We start from the raw sequence: 21,541 nt of genomic DNA, 5'->3' as shown, positions 1-21,541 counted from the left end.
TCTCTAATGATGTACACTTCTTTTTCCCCATGGCACAAAGCTGTCTGTTGTTGAAGACTCTTAGGATGGATGTCAGTGACTTTATGTATGGCACATTGAGCTTTCTCTCCCATGGCACAGGGCTTGATGTCAGCAGCTCTGGGGCAACTTCGATCAATGAGTATAAAGAATGGAAAAATTAAAGCCAAAAAATGGAGACGCCGATCCCAGGAATATATAAAGAGAACTAAGTTAATATTCTGATGCTAACCTTCCTGCCCTTTGACTAAGCCTTCAGAGGATGATTTAAAATGACCATAAAAGCACATTTCAAATGACTCCTGGGCAAGTCTGTATTCAGATATCCAAGAAGCTGTGTCTAAGTGTTTTTAATTATGTATATCTTCTTGCTAAGTCACTTCAGTCATGTCCGACTCTGTGCGACCCCAAAGAACTTGAGATTTCATCCTCACACTGTGGATATCTTTTTTCTATGGGAAGGAAAAGCAACTTTTGGTGTATCTCAGCCTCTGGAACTTACTAAATGATTTGCATTCCTTCCTCAGATGGTTGAATATTTTAAATTGCTCTTGTATTCATTCATTTTATAAACACGTAGTAGGTGTCTACTATGTGCCAGGCACTGGTCTGAGCTCTAGGGCACCCTGGAATCGACAAAAAGTCCTTGCTCTTAAAGGCATTTCGATATTTGGGGGAATTCATTTGTAGTAGAATAATACTTATTTTAGTAATTATCTACTGCTGACAGTAGTTATGACAAACCTAGACAGCATATTAAAAAGCAGAGACATCACTTTACCAACAAAGGTCCATATAGTCAAAGCTGTGGTTTTTTCAGTAGTCATGTACGGATGTGAGAGTTGGACTATAAAGAAGCCTAAGCACTGAAGAACTGATGCTTTCGAATTGTGGTGCCAGAGAAGACTCTTGAGAGTCCCTTTGACAGCAAAGAGATCAAACCAGTCAATCGTAAAGGAAATCAACCCTGAATATTCATTGGAAGGACTGATGCTGAAGATGAAACTCCAACACTTTGGCCACCTGATGTGAAGAGCCGACTCGTTAGAAAAGACCCTGATGCTGGGAAAAATTGAGGGCAGGAGGAGAAGGGGTCAACAGAGGATGAGATGTTTGGATGGCATCACTAATGCAATGGACATGAGTCTGAGCAGACTCTGGGAGATAGTGAAGGACAGGGAATCCTGGTGTGCTGTAGTACATGGGGTTGCAAAGAGTTGGACACAACATAGCGAGTAAACAACTGCAGTGGCTATGAGATGAGCAAGGTAATAGTACTAAATTTGGAAATAAGACCTGGAGTAACTGTTTTAGAGTCAGCGGATAGCTGTCTGAAAGGGCTTTTTTTTTTTTTAGTAAGTGCTTTTGAAACAAGAGCTCTATTTATGGGGGAAAGAAGCCTATTCTTCCTCCTATGGTCTTATGTAAAGAAATTATATCACAGCTACCTCATTGCCAAACCAGAAACTATGAGGTCTTGGCAGTGGTTCAGCTCACAAGTGACTGGTTCCAGGAAGTCTTCCCTAGCCCTAGGCTAAGTTAGTGAAACCATAATACTTATGAAAACAGAACCACATTGTAGTCTGATCACTTGTTGACTTTTTTTTATTCCCTGGGACTGTACTCTTTCTTCTTCTGATCTACATGGAGTAGTATAATGCCTGGCAAACATGTAGATGCCCAATACATGTTTGAATGAATGAGTAATTGAATGAATGTGATATGATATGGCATAATATGACCAGAACATAGCTAGTGCAAATTAGAATAAATTAAAAGATACAGGTGTTTCCTTTGGAGGAGCAGCAAGGAGAGAGTTCAGGTCTAGTTACAGTTACTAGAAACTCGTTCATTGGGAGATCAGAGTTAAGAGGCAAGAAATCTAGTGTCTTGTTCAGTCACTCAGTTGTGTCCGCTCCTTGCTACCCCATGGACTGCAGCACTCTAGGATTCCCTGTCCTTCACCATTTCCCAGAGTTTGCTCAAACTCATGTCCATTGAATTGATCATGCCATCCAATCATCTCATCCTCTGTCATCCGTTTTTCCTCCTGCCTTCAGTCCTTCCTAGCATCAGGGTCTTAACTAATGAGTCAGCTCTTCACATCAGGTGGCCAAAGTGTTGGAACTTCTGCTTCAGCATTAGTCCTTCTAATGAATATTCAGGGTTGATTTCCTTTAGGATTGATTGGTTTGATCTCCTTGTAGTCCAAGGGGCTCTCAAGAGTCTTCTCCAACAGTTTGAAAAGCAGCATTTCTTTGGCACTCAGCCTTCTTTATGGTCCCAACTTTCACATCTGTACATGACTACTGGGAAAACGATAGCTTTGACTATATGGACCTTTGACAGCAAAGTATCTAGAGGGAAACATTTGATAGAAAAATAACATAGAGTGGAAAAAGCATATACTTCCTTCTCAGAGAAACATCTGTCTGTTGGTGAGGGATGGAGATCTTGGGGTATGGAAGAGAAAATCAGGTAAGAGCAGAATTATGCAAATAAATACATTACAAAGTAAAGCCTCATAAACTAGTTTTAGAACAAACTTAGAACTATAGTAAAGTAAGTATTTTCAATCACAATTCATTTAAATATTGAAAACTTTTTTCTTTACCTTACCTTCACATGAAGAATTTGATTGTCAGCTGCTATGAGCTGATTAAGATTCTCCAGTATTTCTAAGTCACTTATGTCATCAATATTATTATTGCTGATATTCAGTATAGAGAGGGATTTCTGTAAGAAAAAGAACTAATTTAGGATTAATAAATAATCTACTTAAATGCTATACATAGAAACCAGAAATCATAATGTGTAAAAAATTTTAAATTGATCAGTTCAGGCTATTTTCCTCTTTAGACAAGAAAATAAAAATCATTGGAAGTTTTGTTTTTATGCCATATTTTTTTCTTGTGAAACTTTTAGGACTATAGTAATTGTAATGTAACTTACTATTTTTGTCTAAAGTTCCTTCATAAGTCTGATTTTTCTCTTCCAAGATATGAGAGAAATTTATAGATAGAAGCCAAGAAGGAAGGAAAGAGAGAAAAAAGATGTCCCAATAAGCAAATAACACATTGTAGAAAAAAATGCTTATTTTAGTTTAAGCAAATTATCCTTTTGTGTTAAATATCACTAAGATTAGGGAGAAATAGTTTTCATCTTTGTTTTTCTAAATAGGAAACATGATCAAGAATTGAAAGAATATCTTGTTTGTATTTTTATGTGTATCTCTCTATATAGTTTTCTCTCGGTAATTTGTATGTTCAGGAGCCAGGTAAAATAATAATTACCTAATTAAAAAGAACTTCAAAATCAGCTATTAATGAGGACATAAGTATATAATAGAGCAACACTAAGTCAGAGGCATCTAAACTCTAAGGCCCAGGATTCTCTACCAAGATGGAGACAACTCACTCAGGTATCTTTAGAGAAGATACTTCCTGATACTTTTCAGCACTTGAAGTATAGCTTTAAAAGTATGCCTTACATATAGGATTTCAGAATCTGCCTGAATCTATGACAAAATGAGCAAGCAAAAATGTTTTCGGTGGCAATTTGTAATAGAACTAGCCATCCCCACAGTGGGGTGAGTCTACTTAGTTCAGCTGAGGTTGAGCTGAAACATAGTTGTTTCTATAGGAGAGTAGGGAGGATAGGATAGAAATCAGGTCACTCCTTTCTTTTCCAATTTAAAGCACTACCCAGGACTTCCCTGGTGGTCCAGTGGTTAAGACTCCATGCTCCCATTGTAGGGGAAAGTGAAAGGGTTAGTCGTTCAGTTGCGACCCCATGGACTGTAGCCCGGCAGGCTCCTCCTTCCATGGAATTTTCCAGGCAAGAATACTGGAGTTGGTAGCCATTCCCTTCTCCAGGGGATCTTTACCACCCAGGGATTGAACCCGGGTCTCCTGCATTGTAGGCAGGTTCTTTACTGTCTGAGTCACCAAGGAAGCCCCAATGTAGGGGACCTGGGGTTCAACCCCTGGACAGGGCATTAGATTTCCCTCGCCGTAACTAAGATCCCACGTGCTGCAACTAAGACTCAGTGCAGCCAAATAAATTATGTAGGAAAAATTAGTTTTAGCCCTCAAATTCTCAACTGACCATATAAACATGGACAGTATGTACAACGTCCAGATAAACCTTCACCACCTTCCTTTTTTTTTTTTTCATTATAACCATTGATCACTGTAGTCTTTGTCAGAATACTCAAATGCAGCCTTACTGCCAGAGAATGAAGGGTTCTTGGATCAAACACAAGCTTTTCTCCAAGGGGAAGCCTCTGACTCTCAACATGAAGCTCTCTTAGTCCTTCTAGTCCTTCTAAGCCTTCTATGACAGCAATGTAATTGCCTCCCAGATATCTGCAAAATATAAAACAAAATTTTAAGTAGGCATTCTGAGACATCACGGTCTATATGTATGATGAAAACATAACAAAGTCACTGAACTATTTGAAAATTATACAGCTGACCAATGAATATTGGGTGTGCGTATAGAGTCTGGTTATGGATGTTGACCTTCATGCAGTGAAATTTGCATATCACTTAGAGTGGGCACTCTTTATCCCTGATTACTTCATATTACTTCATAGTAATATTTCATATTACTTAATAGTTGCATGGACCATGCAGCTGGACCATGGACCATGCAGCTGTATAGTGTTTTCTATTGAAAAACCTCAGTAGTCAAAGGTTATCTGTACATGCAGAATGTTCTGTTTGTATTGAATCAGTGAAAGGTTTGTTTATTTGATTCTTACAATTCATTAATTCTGAGAAATGTTCATTTTTAAAATGAGAGAACTGGAATAATCCTCTCTATCAGTGCTCCTCTTGTGTTAGAGTGCATAAGAATCATCTGGGTTATAGGTTTAAAAATGAAGATTTCTGAGCCTAACTGCCAGAGATTCTGATTTGGTTACCTAGGTTGGAACCCAGCAATTTGCATTTTTAAAATTGATATATAGTTGATTTACAGTATTGTGTTAGCTTGAGGTGTACAGCAAAGTGATCCAATTATATATATATTTATTTTTAGATTGTTTTTCCATTATAGGTTATTACAAGATATTGAATATAGTTCCCTGTGTTATATAGTAAATCCTTTTTGGATGTCTGTTTTATACAGCAATATGAAGTTTTAGTAAGCATCTCCCACCTCACTTTTTCCCCCCATTCTGAGACCTTGGCCTGCTTTTTGGAAAGCAGTGATAGTTCTTCAAATCTGGGGAAATTGGATCCATTGGGCCCCATTGTTTAATTAAAATCATAGGCAGTAATGCCTTTTGCAGTCAAATCTACATCAACGTTATCAGTTCTATGACCCTGCCCTTTTGAGATGTGTGATTCTGAAAGGCACAGAACTCATTTGGGTTCCATGGACACTGTTTTCACCAGTTGAGCCTAAATAAGCATGTTTTAGATATCTGTATAAGCCCTTGAGACAACTCACCCACCTGCAAAAGAAGCATACCAGGGCTTACAGAACACAAGTTATCAAGTATTACATATATAATAGTAATAATGCAGAGAAATAAAAATGAGGCAGATAAAGGATGTGCTTGCATGCAAAAATATTACTGCAATGATGATAATTGCATTACTGAGAAATAAAAGCACTTACAGTTTTTCCAGTTTCTTTAATGACCTGAGGTTCTCTATACATGAAATGCAATTGTTTTGTAGGTATAAGTGGGTCAGATTTGTGGCATAATTCAGGTTAGTGATTTGACTAATGCGGTTATCATACAAATATAAAACACTAAGATTTTTACAAAGAGACAGGTCTTCCTGAAAGGAGAACAAAAACAGATCATACTTAGTTTCTTATGAAAACTTAGAGGGTCACTTTCAAGAAAGCTTTTCACTCAATCATTCTACACATTTCATTAAGTTTAATATAAAAGAACAGAATTCCCCCATTCTTAGCACAGTCAAAATAAGACCGGAATGATTACAATATTAGTTCTAGGCTTTAGTATTCTGTAACCTTATCAATAAAATTGTGTTTGCTAAGAAAGGTTTTCCTAGTGCAAGCAGTTTTTCTTGGAAACAGTTAGACTCCTCTGAAGTATCTAAACTTGCTTCAACGTTATGAATCAGGGCTTAATCTTTCTGTAGGACTGGAAATAAACTGTGTGGTTTGTGATACTGAAAAACCATTGGAACTCATCTAGATATTCAAGAACAATGGATTAATAAGCTATAATAATGCTATTAAAGGGAATACCATTAAATATCCTTTAATTTCTTTAGTAATATCTTGTAGATATTAAAAAATGAGAACAGTACATTCAATATGACCCATTATTGTAAAACTATATGTCTAGTATGTATAGTATGTATAGGGGGCTTTCCTGGTGGCTCAGGTGGTAGAGAATTTGCTGGGGTAATGCAACAGTGGATTCAATCCCTGGGTCAGGAAAAATCCCCTGAAGAAGGTTTTGGCTACCCACACCAGTATTCTTGTCTGGAGAATCCCATGGACAGAGGAGCCTGGTGGACTACAGTCCATGGGGTCACAAAGAGTTGGACACAACTGAGTGACTAACACTTATGTCTAGAAAAAAAAGGGAGAAAGGACATCACCCTTGGTTTTCTCTATGTGAAAGAATTACAAGTCAATTTCTTTTTATATGTCCTTATATAAATGAACACTACTTACTTTTGAAGGTGAGAAAATAATTAAAGATATTTTAAAGAGTATCTATCATTTTTTGTGTTGTGATAGAGTTAGAGTAAGTAGGCAAGAGGTAGGAGTGAAATTCTGCTCAAAAATATCCCAGCTTTCATTAAATCTTTTAAAATACAGCCATATCTTGGGAACTAGTTGGATATACCAATTTCTAAACTTTACATTGCTAATTGTATAAAAATAGGAAATAATTTCAGAATTCTTACAATTGCATCTATATTTTTATCTGAAAAATTTATATGAGTTATTTTCTTCAGGTATTGTAGAGTGTTTTCTTCTTTTCGGGGTTTAAGATTGCTGTTCTTGGCAATTAGATCCAAAGTCAGTCGAACCATGACTTCTCTATAAATCAAACTCTTGGCAATAGCTCTCTTCTGATACCATGTTAAGAAGCGGTTTAAGTATTGTTTTATGCCCAACTTTCTAAAAAGAAAGAAAAAAAGGAGTATTATGTACATAGCAATTTAGGCAAATTACCTTGACTTTTTAATATATAAAACTATTGATAAAGTAGTTCACAAACAGTTTTAGGGTTATGTTTTTTCTAAGTTTATAGTTTTAATTCTTTTCATAAAAAGATATAAAACACCAAAATTAAATTAAATTACAGTGCATATTCAGTTTTACTTTTAAATCTTTTATTCTCCCTAGTGTTGACTTGTTATTGTGGGTGGATCATTTTTCTCTCTTTGAGTTGAAAAAGACCTCAGTATCATTTAGTGTTCTCCCATGAAGAAATTAAGGGCCAGAGATTTGTCTCAAACCAATCAAGTTAGTGACAGTTGAAAATGAGACCAGGCCTCCTGGCTCCTTTTTTCATAGTACCTTAGTGATCATATTTATTTGTCTCCAAAATCAGAACACATGGTGTGAAAACCTTGAGTATATTCATAGGACAGTGGTGAAAATACTTCTAGATAAGACCAAAATGTGCAAAGCAAAACTTTAATATATTTAGAAGAAAATACAGGTCTTTCTCTTAAAATTAGGATATGGAAGGAGTTAACTTATATGCTACAAGTTTTAAGTTATATGCTTAAAACTGAAGCATATATGTAGTTATATGCTACAAGTTAACTTATATGCTACATGTTTTAAGCCTAAAACATGAACAAAAAATTTCTTGATACATTTTACTACATTAAAAAAATATAGCTTCTGCTTAATAATATCTCTCCACCTTGATTAGTCTTGGTTCCTAACTCTTTTTTTCTTTTATTTTCCATTTTTTTAATTGTGGTAAAATACAGAGTTTATCATCTTTACCATTTTATAAGTGTACAGTTCAGTTTTACTAAATATATTTATAATGTACAGCCATTGCCATAGTCTCTCTCTAGTATTCTTATCAGTTTGTAAAACTGAAGTTCTATTCCTGTTAAACGATAACTCCCTATACTCTCCTGTCTTCCATGGCCCAGGCAACCACTGTTCTACTGTGTCTCTATGATTTTGATGATTTTCTAAGAAGCTCATATAAGTGGAATAATATTTTATTTTTGTGACTGGCTTATTTCACTTAGCATAATGTCCTCAACATCACTGACTTAATGGACATGAGTTTGGGTAAACTCCGGGAGTTGGTGATGGAGGGAGGCATGGCGTGCTGCAGTTCATGGGGTCTCAGAGTCAGACGCGACTAAGCGACTGAACTGAACTGAACTGAACTGAATGTCCTCACGGTTCATCCTTGTTGTAACGTAAGTCAGAACTTCCTTCTTTTTTATTATTGAATAATATACCATTGTATGTGTATACTAGATCTTGCTTATCATTCACCCATCTATAGACATTTGAGTTGATTCTGTGTTTTAACTATTGTGAATAATGCTGCTGTGAACATGGGTGTACAAAAATCTCTTTGAGATTCTATTTTTAATTCTTTTTGGTATATGTATGTAAGCAGAATTGCTGGACCATATGGTAATTCTACTTTTGATTTTTTGAGTAACTGCTATTGTTTTCCACAGTAGTTTTACCATTTTACTTTACAACCAACTGCACAAGAGTTCCAGTAACTCACATTCTTGCTAACACTTGTTATTATCTGTATTTTTTATAGTACCCATCCTAATGGGCGTGAGGTAGTATCTTATTGTAGTTTCAATACTCATTTCCTTAATTAGTGATGTTGAGCTTCTTTTTATGTGCTTATTGGCCATTCGCCTATCTTCTTTGGAGAAATGTTTTCAAGTCCTTTGCCCATTTTTAATCAGGTTGTTTTCTTATTGAGTTGTAGAACCCTATCAGATGTATGATTTACAAACAGTTTCATGTTATTTGCCCGTTTGAGATTTAAGAGTTCTCTACATATTCTGGATATCAATTCCTTATCAGATATATCACTTGTAAGTATTTTCTCCCATTCTCTGTATTGTCTTTTTACTCTGTTGATAGCACAAATTTTAAATATTTTCATGAAATATAATTTGCCTACTTTTTATCCTGTTGCCTGTTTTGTTGATGTCATTTCTAAGAAATCATTGACAAATCCAATATTGTGGAGCTTTTGCTCTTTGTTTTCTTCTAAGAGTTTTATAGTTTCAGGTCTTGCATTAAGGTCTTTGATTTGTTTTGAGTTAATCTTTGATTTGATGTTAAATAAGGGTCTAACATCATTCTTTGCATGTGGATATACAACTTTCCCAGCTTCATTTGTTGAAAAGACTGTCCTTTCCCCATTGAATGATCTTGACACCCTTGTAAAAAATCATTTGACTGTATATGTGAGGATTTAATTCTATCTTTCTATTTTATTCCATTGATTTATGTCTGTCTTTATTCCAGTACCATGCTGTTTTGCTTGCTATAACTTTGCAGTAATCAGGAAGTGCAAGTCCTCTAGCTTTGTTCTTCTTCAAAATTGTTTTGGATATATGGACCTCTTGAGTTTCTTATGAATTTTAGGGTGCATTTTTCTATTTATTAAAAAAAAAAACCAACCCATCATTGGGGTTTAGATAAGGTTTGCAGTGAGTCTGTAGATTGCTTTGGGTATTTTTGGCATCTTAACAATGTTAAGTCTTCCAGGCCATGAAGAAGGGATATGTTTTCATTTATTTCTGTCTCTTAAATTATTTTCCAGCAGTGTTGTATAGTTTTCAGTTTTCAATCTTTCACCTTTTTGGTTAATTCCTAAGTGTTTTATTCTTTCTGATGCTTCTGTAAATGAATTAAAAAAAAATTTCCTTTTCAGGTTGTTCATTGTTTGTGTATAGACATGCAACTGATATTTGCTGACTTTTTTATTCTGCTACTTTGCTGAATTCATTTGTTAGTTCTAACATTTGTGTGTGCATATATATAATCGTTAGCGTTTCTATGGTTTAGATCCTATTACCTGCAAACAGAGATAATTTTTACTTCATCTTTTCCATTTTAGATGCCTTTTCTTTCTTTTTCCTGCCAAATGTTTCTGTTCACTTTGGGTTTCTCATATGTGGCTTTTATTATGTCTAGGTAGTTTCCCTCTATTACTAGTTAGTTGAGTATTTTTATTGTGAAAATTTAGGTTGTTGAATTTTGTCAAATGTTTTTTCTGCATTATCCGTTTTTTCTTTCATTCTGTTAATATAAAATGTTATGTAAATCAGTTTTTATATGTTGACCATCCTTGTATTCTAGGGATATATCCCACTTACTCATGGTGTATAATCTTTTTAATGTGCTGTTGAATTTGGTTTGGTAGTGTTTTGTTGAGCGTTTTAACATGAGTGCGTGTAAGGGATATTGGTCTGTAATTTTCTTTTTTTTTTTATTTCAGGCTTTTGCATATTCTTAATTTTTTTCTTTAACTTTTTATTTGGTTTGGGGTATAATTGATTTAACTAACAATGTTGTGATAGTTTCAGGTGAATAGCAAAGGGATTCAGTCATACATATACATATGTAATTTTCTTTTGTCGCAGTGTCTTTGACTTTGGTATCACAGTAATGCTGGCCTCAAAGAATGAGTAAGAATGTGTTCCCTTCTCCTCAAAGTTTTGGAAAACTTGAAGGAGGACTGGTGTTTTTCTTAAAATGGTTGGTTGAGTCCACCAGTGGAGCCATTAGGGTCAGGGCTTTTCTTTGTTGGGAGATTTTTGATTACTGATTCAATTTCCTCCCTAGTTACATGTCTATTCAGATTTTCTATTTCTTTATGATTTAGTGTTGGTAGGTTTTATGTTTCTAGGATTTTTTTCTATTTAGGTTATCCAGTTTTTGACATACAGTTGTTTATAGTATTCTCACAATACTTTCCATTTCTGTAGATTGATAGTAATGTCCCCACTTTCATTTCTCATTTTAGTTCTTTGTGTCTTTTTTTTTTCTTAGTCCATCTAGCTAAAGGTTTGTCAATTTTGTTGATCTTTTCAAAGACCTAGCTTTTGGTTTCATTGGTTTTCTCTATATTATATTATCTATTTCATTTATCTGTGCTCTAATCTTCATCATTTTCTTCTTTCTACTAGCCTTTTCAGTTTTTTAGTTCAGTTGCTCAGTTGTGTCCAACTCTTTGCGACCCCATGAACCGCAGCACGGCAGGCCTCCCTGTCCCTCACCAACTCCCGGAGTCCATCCAAACCCATGTCCATTGAATCGGTGATGCCATCCAACCATCTCATCCTCTGTCGTCCCCTTCTCCTCCTGCCCTCAATCTTTCCCAGTATCAGGGTCTTTTCAAATGAATCAGCTCTTCACATGAGGTGGCCAAAGTATTGGAGTTTCAGCTTCAACATCAGTCCTTCCAGTGAACACACAGGACTGATCTGCTTTAGGATGGACTGGTTGGATCTCCTTGCTATCCAAGGGACTCTCAAGAGTCTTCTCCAACACCGCATTTCAAAAGCATCAATTCTTCAGCGCTCAGCTTTCTTTATAGTCCCACTCTCACATCCATACATGACTACTGGAAAAACCATAGCCTTGACTAGACGGACCTTTGTTGACAAAGTAATGCCTCTGCTTTTTAATATGCTGTCTAGGTTGGTCATAACTTTCCTTCCAAGGAGTAAGCGTTTTTTAATTTCATGGCTGCAATCACCATCTGCAGTGATTTTGGAGCCCCCCAAAATAAGGTCAGCCACTGTTTCCACTGTTTCCCTTCTATTTGCCATGAAGTGATGGAACCGGATGCCATTATCTTAGTTTTCTGAATGTTGAGCTTTAAGCCAACTTTTTCACTCTTCTCTTTCACTTTCATCAAGAGGTTCTTTAGTTCTTCTTCACTTTCTGCCATAAGGATGGTGTCATCGGCATATCTAAGGTTATTGATATTTCTCCCTGCAATTTTGATTCCAGCTTGTGCTTCATCCAGCCCAGCATTTCTCATGATGTACTCTGCATATAAGTTAAATAAGCAGGGTGACAATATACAGCCTTGACATACTACTCCATTTCCTATTTGGAACCAGTCTGTTGTTCCATGTCCAGCTCTAACTGTTGCTTCCTGACCTGCAGTTGAGGTGGTCTGGTATTCCCATCTCTTTCAGAATTTTCCACAGTTTATTGTGATCCACACAGTCCAAGGCTTTGGCATAGTCAATAAAGCAGAAAGAGATGATTTTCTGGAACTCTCTTGCTTTTTCGATGATCCAGCAGATATTGTCAATTTGATCTCTGGTTCCTCTGCCTTTCCTAAATCCAGCTTGAACATCTGGAAGTTCACGGTTCACAGAATATTGAAGTCTACAATTAGTACTGTAGGATTATTTGTTTATCTCTTTAGTTGTCAGTTTTTACTTCATATATTTTGATGGCTTCTCATTAGGTGCATAAATGTTTGTCTCTGTCATCTTGTTAGCCTTAGTTATTTTTCTAGTTCCTTTAGTTGTAAAGTTAGCCTGTTGATTTGAGATCTTTCTTTTTTTTTCCTGTCAGCATTTATAGCTATAAATTTCCCTCTTAGTATGAATTTTACTTTGTCCCATGAGTTTTGGTATGTTGTGTTTTTCATTTTCATTCATCTCTAAGTATTTTCTAATTTCTCTTGTGATTCCTTTTTGATTCATATGTGTGTTGCTTGTTGTTAATTTTCCAATTTTCTTTTTGTTACTGATTTTTAACTTCATACTATTATGGTTAGAGAATATACTTTGTATGACATCTATCTTTTAGAATCTATCAGAATTTAATTTGTGGACTAACATATGGTTTATCCTGTAAAATGTCCCATGTCCATTTCAGAAAAATGTGTGCTGTTGTTGGGTGGAACATTCTGTATATGTCTGTTAGACCCAGTTCTTTTATGATGTTAAAACCTCTATTTACTTACTTCTGTCTGGTTGTTTTATCTATTACTGAAAGCAGAATATTGAAGTCTACAATTAGTACTGTAGGATTATCTGTTTATCTCTTCAGTTGTCAGTTTTTACTTCATATATTTTGATGGCTTCTCATTAGGTGCATAAATGTTTGTCTCTGTCATCTTGTTATTTATTTGCCTTATGCTATGCTTTATATGCCTTATGCTTTATATGCCTATTTGCTATATGCCTTATAGCTTTTTGCCCCTTGTTTTCTGCTTTCCTGTCTTATTTTTTTGTCCAAGGCTTTGGCATAGTTGAGTTGATTTTTTTGTAATAAAACTAAATTCCTTTCTCATTTTCTTTTGTGTTTATTCCAGAGCTGTTTTCTTTATGATTACCATGGGGATCACATTTACCATCCTAAAGTTATATCACTCTAATTTGAATATTTGCCAGCTTAACCTAAATAAAGGGGCTCCCCCAATGGCTCAGAGGTAAAGAGTCTGCCTGCAATGTAGGAGACACTGGAGACATGGGTTCAATCCCTAGGCTGGGAAGATCCCCTGGAGGAGGAAATGGCAACCCATCCCAGTTTTCTTGCCTGAAAGATCTCATGAACAGAGGAGCCTGGTGGGCTGCTGTCCATGGAGTCACAAAGAGTGGGACACAACTGAGCAGCTAAGCACAACTTAAATCGTGTGTAAAGCTGTTCCTTTTCTCTTCTTACCTCTTTTGGTTGTTGATATCACAAAATTACCTCTTTATACACTGTGTACCTAAAAACATAAACCAACAATTCTTTTAAATACATTAGTCACTTAAATTATATAATAAAATATGGAGTTGAAAACTAAAGTTACAATAATACTAGGTTTTAGACTCATGTTTTAAAATACATTAGTCTTTTAAGTCACATGGAACAATTACTAACCACGGTTACAAAAATTCCAGCTTTTATAATTGCCCATGTATTTACCTTTATTGAGATCTTTGTTTCTTCATATGGCTTCAAATTACTATCTTCAAATTACTAACTAATGTTCTTTCACTTTACCTTGCTGGACTCCCTTGAGCATTATTGCAGGGCAGGTCTAGTGCAGCTGAGCTCCCTCAGCTTTCGTTTACCTGAAAATGTATTTTTGCCTGATTTTTGTAATAGAGTTTTGTCAATACTGGGTTCTTTGTTGGCAGGTGTTTTTTTGTTTTTTTTTTTGTTTTTTTAACACTTTGAATATATCCCGCCACTGTCTTCTAACCTGAACATTTCTGATGAATAATGTGTGGATAATCTTATTGGGGGTTCCTTGTATGTAATGAGTTATTTCTTGCTGCATTTAAGCTTTAAGATTTGTCTTTTGAAAGTCTGATTATAATGTGTCTCAGTGTGGGTCTCTTGAGTACGTCTTACTTGGAGTTTAGTGAGCTTTCATGTTTCGATTCATGTTTTTCATCAAGTTAGGAAAGGTTTCAGCCATTATTTCTTCACACATTCTCTCTGTTCAATCCTCCTTCTCTCCCCTTCCTTCTTTCTTTCTTCCCGCTCTCCTTTCTGGGACTCCCACAAAGCATATATTGTTCTGTGTGATGCTGTCTCACAAGTCCCTTAGACTCTGTTCACTTTTCTCAATATTTTTCTTTTTCTATTCCTAGACTTGATAATTTTTATGGTCCTCTTTTCAAGTTCATTGGCTGATTCTTCTGCCTGTTAAAATCAGCCTTTGAAACCCACAAGTGAATTTTTTATTTCAGTTATTGTACTTTTCAGCTCCGGGATTCCTTTATAGGCTTTCTACCTTTCATTGATATCTCCATTTTGTTCATGTATCATTTTCTTGACTTTCTCTACCTCTTTAGTTTTTTGAGCATCTTTAAGACAGTTGTTTCAAAGTCTTTGTATAGTATATCTGCCATCAGGTCTCTTTCAGGGACAATTTCCGATTATTTCTGAATAGACCATACTTTCCTGTTTCTTGTATGCCTTTGTTTGTTGTTGAAAACTGGACATTTTAATCTAATAATATTGTAGCTCTGAAAATCAGATTCTCCTCCTTCTCTAGAATTTACTGTTTGTTGTTATTGTTTTGATTATTGTTTTTGGCTTTTTGATTGTTACGGACTATTTCTGTGCTGGGGATCAGCCTGAGGTGTAAACTTAGGTCTTCTCAGGTGTTTCCTGAGTCCGAAACCTTTCTCTTGGCATTTACAGGTAAGTTTCTAGTTTTCCCTTTATGTGCAGCTGCTTTTGAATGCCCTAGTGTTTTAGTGTCTTGTTCCCAAAAAGGAAAAAAGAGAAAAATAAAGGAAAGTTAGTGGAAAGGGAGGCAGTAGCCTTTTAAATCCCCCTGAAAGTCATTTCAGCCAGAGGGAGTGGTGTTTGCAAGAGTGGGGAGAGGCGCCACCTCTTTGTCTGCATCTCTGTAACCAGAAGCAGCAGTCAGCGATAGGAGGGCAGATCCTCAAAATTTGGTGGATAGTGTGCTTTCTGCCCACGTGGTGCCTGTAAGCTGTGTGCAAGATGCTACAGAAACCCCTGCCCAGCTTCCTGCACAGGGTTGGGTATGGGGTATGGGTAACTATTGTAGAGGTAAGATCTGAAATTGACTGAAATGAACCACATTTTATGCAGTTCATCATCTAATTCTTCCTTGGAAGTTGTAAGTCTACAGCAGACTCCAGCATTCTAAAATAGTTACACTGGACATGTTCTACCTAGGTAGCTGCTGTTTAGGCTCCCTATTCTGCTGCAGTTCCAGAATCCTTGCCTCCTTAACTCTTTCACATACATGTAAAAAAAAAAAATCAACTTACCATGTTGCGTAAAAAATCTTCTCAGAATTTTATTAGGAATTGCATTGAATTTAGAAATAATTAGTGAAGCACTAACACCTGGGCTTCTTAGGTGGCTCATTGGTAAAGAATCTACTTGCCAATGTAAGGACACACAGGAGATGCAGGTTTCATTCCTGGATCAGAAAGATCCCCTGGAGGAGGAAATGGCAAGCCTCTCCAGTGTTCTTGCCTGGAGAATCCCATGGACAGAGGAGCCTGATGGGCTACAGTCCACAGGGTCTCAAAGAGTCAGACACGACTGAGCAGGCACACATGCACATATCTCTCTGAGTTATCTTTTCCATTACTATGGCATATGTCTCCATTTTAGAAGTGTTTCTTTAAATGACTTTCAATAGTTTTATAATTTTCTTCTAATTTAGGCCATGCATAAGGTTTTTTTTGAATCATTTTTAGGGATCAAATATTTTTGTTTATATTGCAAATGTCATTCTTTTAGGAATTATATTCTCTGTACCTAATGTGTTGAAATGCACTTGGTTTTTTTTTTTTTTTTTGATGTTAGGTATTTATTTATTTTTATTTTATTTTATTTAATTAATTAATTAATTTATTTTATTTTATTTTTTTATTAGTTGGAGGGAAATGCACTGTTTTAAAAATACTTAAAGTATTTTTAAAATATGATTTCTTCGGCCCATATCTTAAAATTTTAGAAACGTTTCTAGAAACTTCAAACATATTTTTTACACTGAAAACTATGGTAAAAATGCAAAGAGGTTATACAACCCAAGGTTTTTCCCTTACAGCTGAGGCAGGAGACTGCTATACAGGCGACCATGCAGGAGCAGCCCTATACTGTGGAGGAAGTGATGTCCTTTGAGAGTGACTGACTAATGGGAGACAGGAGCCATGAATGACTTCTCCCTTCCTCCCCCCATGGACTTTTAGGAGACATATCGGTTTCAAAAGGTCCCTTTGAAAACATGTGGTGTTCTTCTGGGTTACACACACTCTTAATTTGCTCTCCTTCTATCTCTTAGTCCTTTCCTGCCTCTCTCCTGCTTACCTGAGGTTACAACTCCTGCAAAAGTGTTATCACATGAGTTTTTCCTTCAGGTTCTGTTTTCTAACCTGAGCTAAAACATAAAGTTTGGATCATCTGAATCTTCATGAATGACCATGCTATAAATGGACTTTGTATCTACATTCCAGTGCACAAGTTGGTGTTTGTATAGAAATTAATTTCCTCAGAGAACTAGAAAAGGAAAGAGGCTAACGTCATATATAAGTGAAGTTCGTAGTAAGCCAGAGGAAGGCCAATAGACCTCATCAACAAGCCATAGGTAAGCTTCTTAAGGGTTTGAATATGGAAAGGGAGAGAATTGAATCAACCAGTAACACAATAATAGAGACTGTTGACTCAAAAAAAATGTGCATTGTAGTAATCAGATCCGCGAGAGGATTTGGTTTCATCAAAATACCACCATTGATCTCCTGAATAGAATATCCACCTTTATTGGTTCTACAGTTTGTTTTAGAGAAATTATAAGCTTCAGGAGTTTAAACTGAACCTAGTTTGGATTTGAATACACTTTAGAACAATATAATAAAAATAGTTATGTTAACATTTGTGAGATGTCCCTGATTTTCTTTTAAAAGAGTTTCATTATTTTCTAAAGTTCTGGAAACTGCTTTTTCATAATTTATCCCTGCTATATATCTCTGTTATCTCAGGCATCCACTTGCTAGGATGTCTCTATCTCTCCAGCTCACTAGTGGGGATAGCTTAAAGTGAAAGTGAAGTTGCTCAGTTGTGTCCTACTCTTTGTGACCCCATGGACTGTATGTAGCCTACCAGGCTCCTCCGTCCATGGGATTTTCCAGGCAAGAGTACTGGAGTGGGTTGCCATTTCCTTCTCCAGGGGATCCTCCCGACCCAGGGATCGAACCCTGGTCTCCTGCATTGTAGGTAAATGCTTTTACCATTTGAGCCACCAGGGAAGTTAGCTTAGAACCTGCTCTACTATAAGTATTTGGGGAACCCACTTTAGTAGACCCCCTTGACTTTTATTGTTTCCGGCTCCAGCAGTCTAGGCCAGTTGCAGGGGATCTTTCTGAATTTGATTTGTATATTTCCCTTAGGTAGCTCCAAACTCAGAAGCTGTAGACTGCCTGCTATGAGGCTTTCCCTTTTTCAAATCCACTGATCCTGCTCCCTCAGCTTCGTGGCTACCCCTCCACCCATGTCTCCCTGTCCTAGAGCTATTTCCCAACCTTGCCTGATTCTAGCCCTCTGTTTAGAATGCAGACTTTCAGACTTTTTTTCTGGAAATTCTAGATATCTGGAGAAAAGGCGTAGGAACCCGCATTTTAGCAAATGCTCCAGGAAAGTCTCACAGGCAGGCAAGTTTGAGAAACATGGCTCTAGGGCCTCCTCGGTTCCCACACTTCGCCCGAGAAGGCATCTCACCGTTCGTGGGACGCGCCAGGTCGGTAACTCAGGTTTGGTAAATATCGCGGGTACCAGCCTCCTCGGCAGCCCTGGTGCAGTTGCTGAGCAACCAGGCAGACGCTCCTGGTCGGCCGCGGCTCACGGGAAATGTCGCGCGGTCTCCGGAAGCGCGCTCCTCTGTGGCCTTGCGCCGACCTCCCTCCTCTGTGACATAGCAGCCGGGGGTTGATGGGTATCCACGAGGCAGAGTCCGAGTAGATGTCGGTTAGTCGGTCACATTACTGTTTTCGTGGGCCAGAACAGTTTTTGGCAGGTCACCATTTCCCCCTACTGGATTCTCCTTGCCATCAGCTTTGAATGTTTCAGTGCTGTTACCACGTTTCCCCAATAATATGGTAGAAAAAGAATTATCTGAAGGAGCCTGAGAATGAGCTCTTTGTGTTTAATAGGAGAGAGAAAAAAAAAAAAAAAAGAATTGTCTGAAAGTGTAGCCCATACTTCACCTTCCCTCTGATAAAATCCAAACTCTTCAGGTTGACTGTCCAGTCCGTTTATAATGACCAGTTTCACTGCTTGCCTCTTGCCTTCTCCAGTATTTACAGTTTGGCATTTGGCCTTGTATGCCCTGTTCTAAAAAAAAGGTTTATCCCTTCCTCCTCAATTCTTATTTTGCCTTTTGAGATTCAAGGAATCAGCTTGGAATTAGCACATTTTTCCCCCCTGGAAGCCTTCATAGGTTCTCAGTCTTGTTAAGTGATACTTTTATCTGTCCCCTACCCCCCGACCAACTGGGATGTGGTAGCTTCTTTAATATAGCCACAAACACACCACAATATGTTTGTTACCCATATCTCCAGTAAGATAGTAAATTCTTTCGGGGTAAATAAAGATTATGTCTTTTACCTTGCTATTCCCAGGACCTGGCAAAATGCCTTGTACCTTAGCAATCACCCCCAAGTATTTAGAAAATACATAATATACAAATGAAGGAGAAGAACAATAGAACAAACTGACATTGACTGTTGGAAGACTGGGGCTCATTCAGTCGCTCAGTAGTTCAGTCGCTCAGTAGTGTCCGACTCTTTGCAACCCCATGGACTGCAGCAAGCCAGGTTTTCCTGTCCATCACCAACTCCTGGAGCTTGCTCAAACTCATGTCCATCAGGTTGGTGATGCCATCCAACCATCTCACCCTCTGTCGTCCCCTCCTCCTCCTGCCTTCAATCTTTCCCAGCATCAGGGTGTTTTCCAGTGAATCAGTTCTCATCAGGTGGCCAAAGCATTGGAGTTTCGGCTTCTGCATCAGTCCTTCCAGTGAATATTCAGAACTGATTTCCTTGAGGATTAACTTATTTGATCTTGCAGTCCATGGGACTCTCAAGAGTCTTCTCCAACACCACAATTCAAAAGCATTAATTCTTTGGCGCTCAGCTTTCTTTATAGTCCAACTCTCACATCCACACATGACTACTGGAAAAACCATAGCTTTGACTAGATGGACCTTTGTTGGTAAAGTAACGTCTCTGCTTTGCTCACGCGACTCCGCATCACGGGCAGTTTCCTGGAAAGGGAGCTCATTAGGGATTTGGTAAAGTGAGCAATCTGCATTAAGGGACTCTAAGAGCTGGAAAGCTCTGATCTTTAGGGTCGGGGTACAGTGGAAAAGTCATTGCTGTTCCTTGAACAAAGAATTGTCAGAGTAGAAGATTGTTAGAATTACCAGGTGGCTTGGAGCCCATGTGGACAGTCCAACTTACCATTTTGCAGATAAGGAAATTCTCAGACCTAGAGAGAGGAAAGAAATATGCTAAAGGTGTTATCTGAGGTGGCAGAGAGAGAATTTAGCCTTGAGCTCCTAATTTCAAGCAAAGGTTTCCCCTCATGTTTCACTGACTGTCTCAGTAAGAGTAGCCTAGAAAGAAGGACAGGGGGATAGGGACAGATGTACTAACCCCATTCAGGACATTGTTGATATTGTTCAGTTGTGAAATAGTGTTGGCCTGGATTAGGGTTAAAGCAAAGAAAGTGACATGGAACGAACAAATTTCGGAGGCATCTTGAAGCATGATTTAATAAAGAGAGATTGGATAGGATAAGGGGAGAGAGAAGTTGAAGAAAATTCCTGGATGTTAGTTAGGATAAAGTAACAATACTGGAGAGGGTGACAAGTAATTTGGGTGGAAGTGGATGAATTTCGTTTACACATGTTAAATATGAGGGGAGAGGTTCAATAGTTTCCAGAATAGAGCTAATCACTGAAACCATGGAGTCATAAATGGTGGTGAGGGAGGAAAGTGGGGACAAACAAGTTAATAATTAAGCCAACTAGTTTGAATGGAAAAGGGAAGCAAAACTAGTTATCAGAGAAAGATTTGTCAGAGGTAAGATCTGTTCTGAGAAGAACAAATAATTAGCAATTAAAAAACCAGTAAATTAGATTCAGATACTAGGGAAAGAATTGTAGAAGGAGGGTATCTAACTGAATGAACAGCTACAGAAGGATATGATGAAGTAAAAGAATGATCATAACAATATGGCTAAAACGCTACAGCACAAACCGAGGTGGTTCTTATCTATTTTAAAGGTCATTTGGGAACAATAGATCCAGCAGTATATGCAGGGCCATCCTCTTGCTCTGTGTAGCCCTCATTGAATTTGCTAACATTATTTTATGAGAAACATGTTTAGCAATGCCTCATTGAAAACCAGTTGCTCTGTTAATTTTTGTGTTATAGCAGTTTCGTATGTCATTGTAAAAGGAGTATGAACTCAATTGTGGAAAAATTATATATATATTTAAATGTCTGAAAAGAAATATATCTGTGTCTGTGTCTATATTGTTCTTTAGTTGCTAAGTTGTGTTTGACTCTTTTCGACCCTATGGACTGTAGCCCACCAGGCTCCTCTGTCCATGGGATTCTCCAGGCAAGAGTACTGGAGTGGGTTGCCATTTCCTGCTCCAGAGAATCTTTCCAACCCAGGAATCAAACTCATGTCTCCTGCATTGGCAAGCGGATTCTTTGCCAGTGAGCCACCAGGGAAGCCCATCTGTGTCTATACATGTATAGAATTAGATGTAGATATATTCTTATATCTATATCCCAAAATATTTAATTGTGGTTATTTTTTGGTGGTGGGATTATGACTGTTTTTCTTTTTTTTTTTGGTAATCAAGGTTTTTAAAAATGATAACATTATATTCTGAATGTTCATATTGGATTCTGCTCTTTGTAGAATAGAAAATCTCTTTGAGACAGCTAATATTAAAATAGTTTAAAATGGTTGAATCACTAATTTTTTAATCCAACAAGTTCCCAGGTGGCTGGTTGATGATTATATAAGTTCTAAA

At 37.2% G+C, this 21,541-nt stretch overlaps 1 protein-coding gene across 3 annotated transcripts in view; it reads right to left on the bottom strand.

Moving 5' to 3' along the window:
- PPP1R42 (protein phosphatase 1 regulatory subunit 42) overlaps window positions 1-18,335 on the bottom strand; it is a 39,886-nt gene extending 21,551 nt beyond the window's left edge. For 2 of the 3 annotated variants that reach the window (XM_065903161.1, XM_065903160.1), the window contains exons 1-5: window positions 18,211-18,335; window positions 6,924-7,140; window positions 5,647-5,813; window positions 4,247-4,385; window positions 2,638-2,769 (exon numbers count right to left, since the gene is read on the bottom strand). In XM_065903161.1, the coding sequence (XP_065759233.1) occupies window positions 2,638-2,769; window positions 4,247-4,385; window positions 5,647-5,813; window positions 6,924-7,052 (567 nt within the window). In that variant the 5' untranslated portion in view covers window positions 7,053-7,140; window positions 18,211-18,335. The remainder of the gene's footprint in view (window positions 1-2,637; window positions 2,770-4,246; window positions 4,386-5,646; window positions 5,814-6,923; window positions 7,141-18,210) is intronic. The other variant, XM_065903162.1, reaches the window with a different exon arrangement.
- Between the last annotated feature and the right edge of the window lie 3,206 nt (window positions 18,336-21,541).

Source organism: Muntiacus reevesi, chromosome 12 (assembly GCF_963930625.1).
Source record: "Muntiacus reevesi chromosome 12, mMunRee1.1, whole genome shotgun sequence".
Lineage (NCBI taxonomy): Eukaryota > Metazoa > Chordata > Mammalia > Artiodactyla > Cervidae > Muntiacus > Muntiacus reevesi.
The sequence above is the reverse complement of the archived record's forward strand: the minus strand, read 5'-3'. Positions and strand labels throughout refer to the sequence as shown.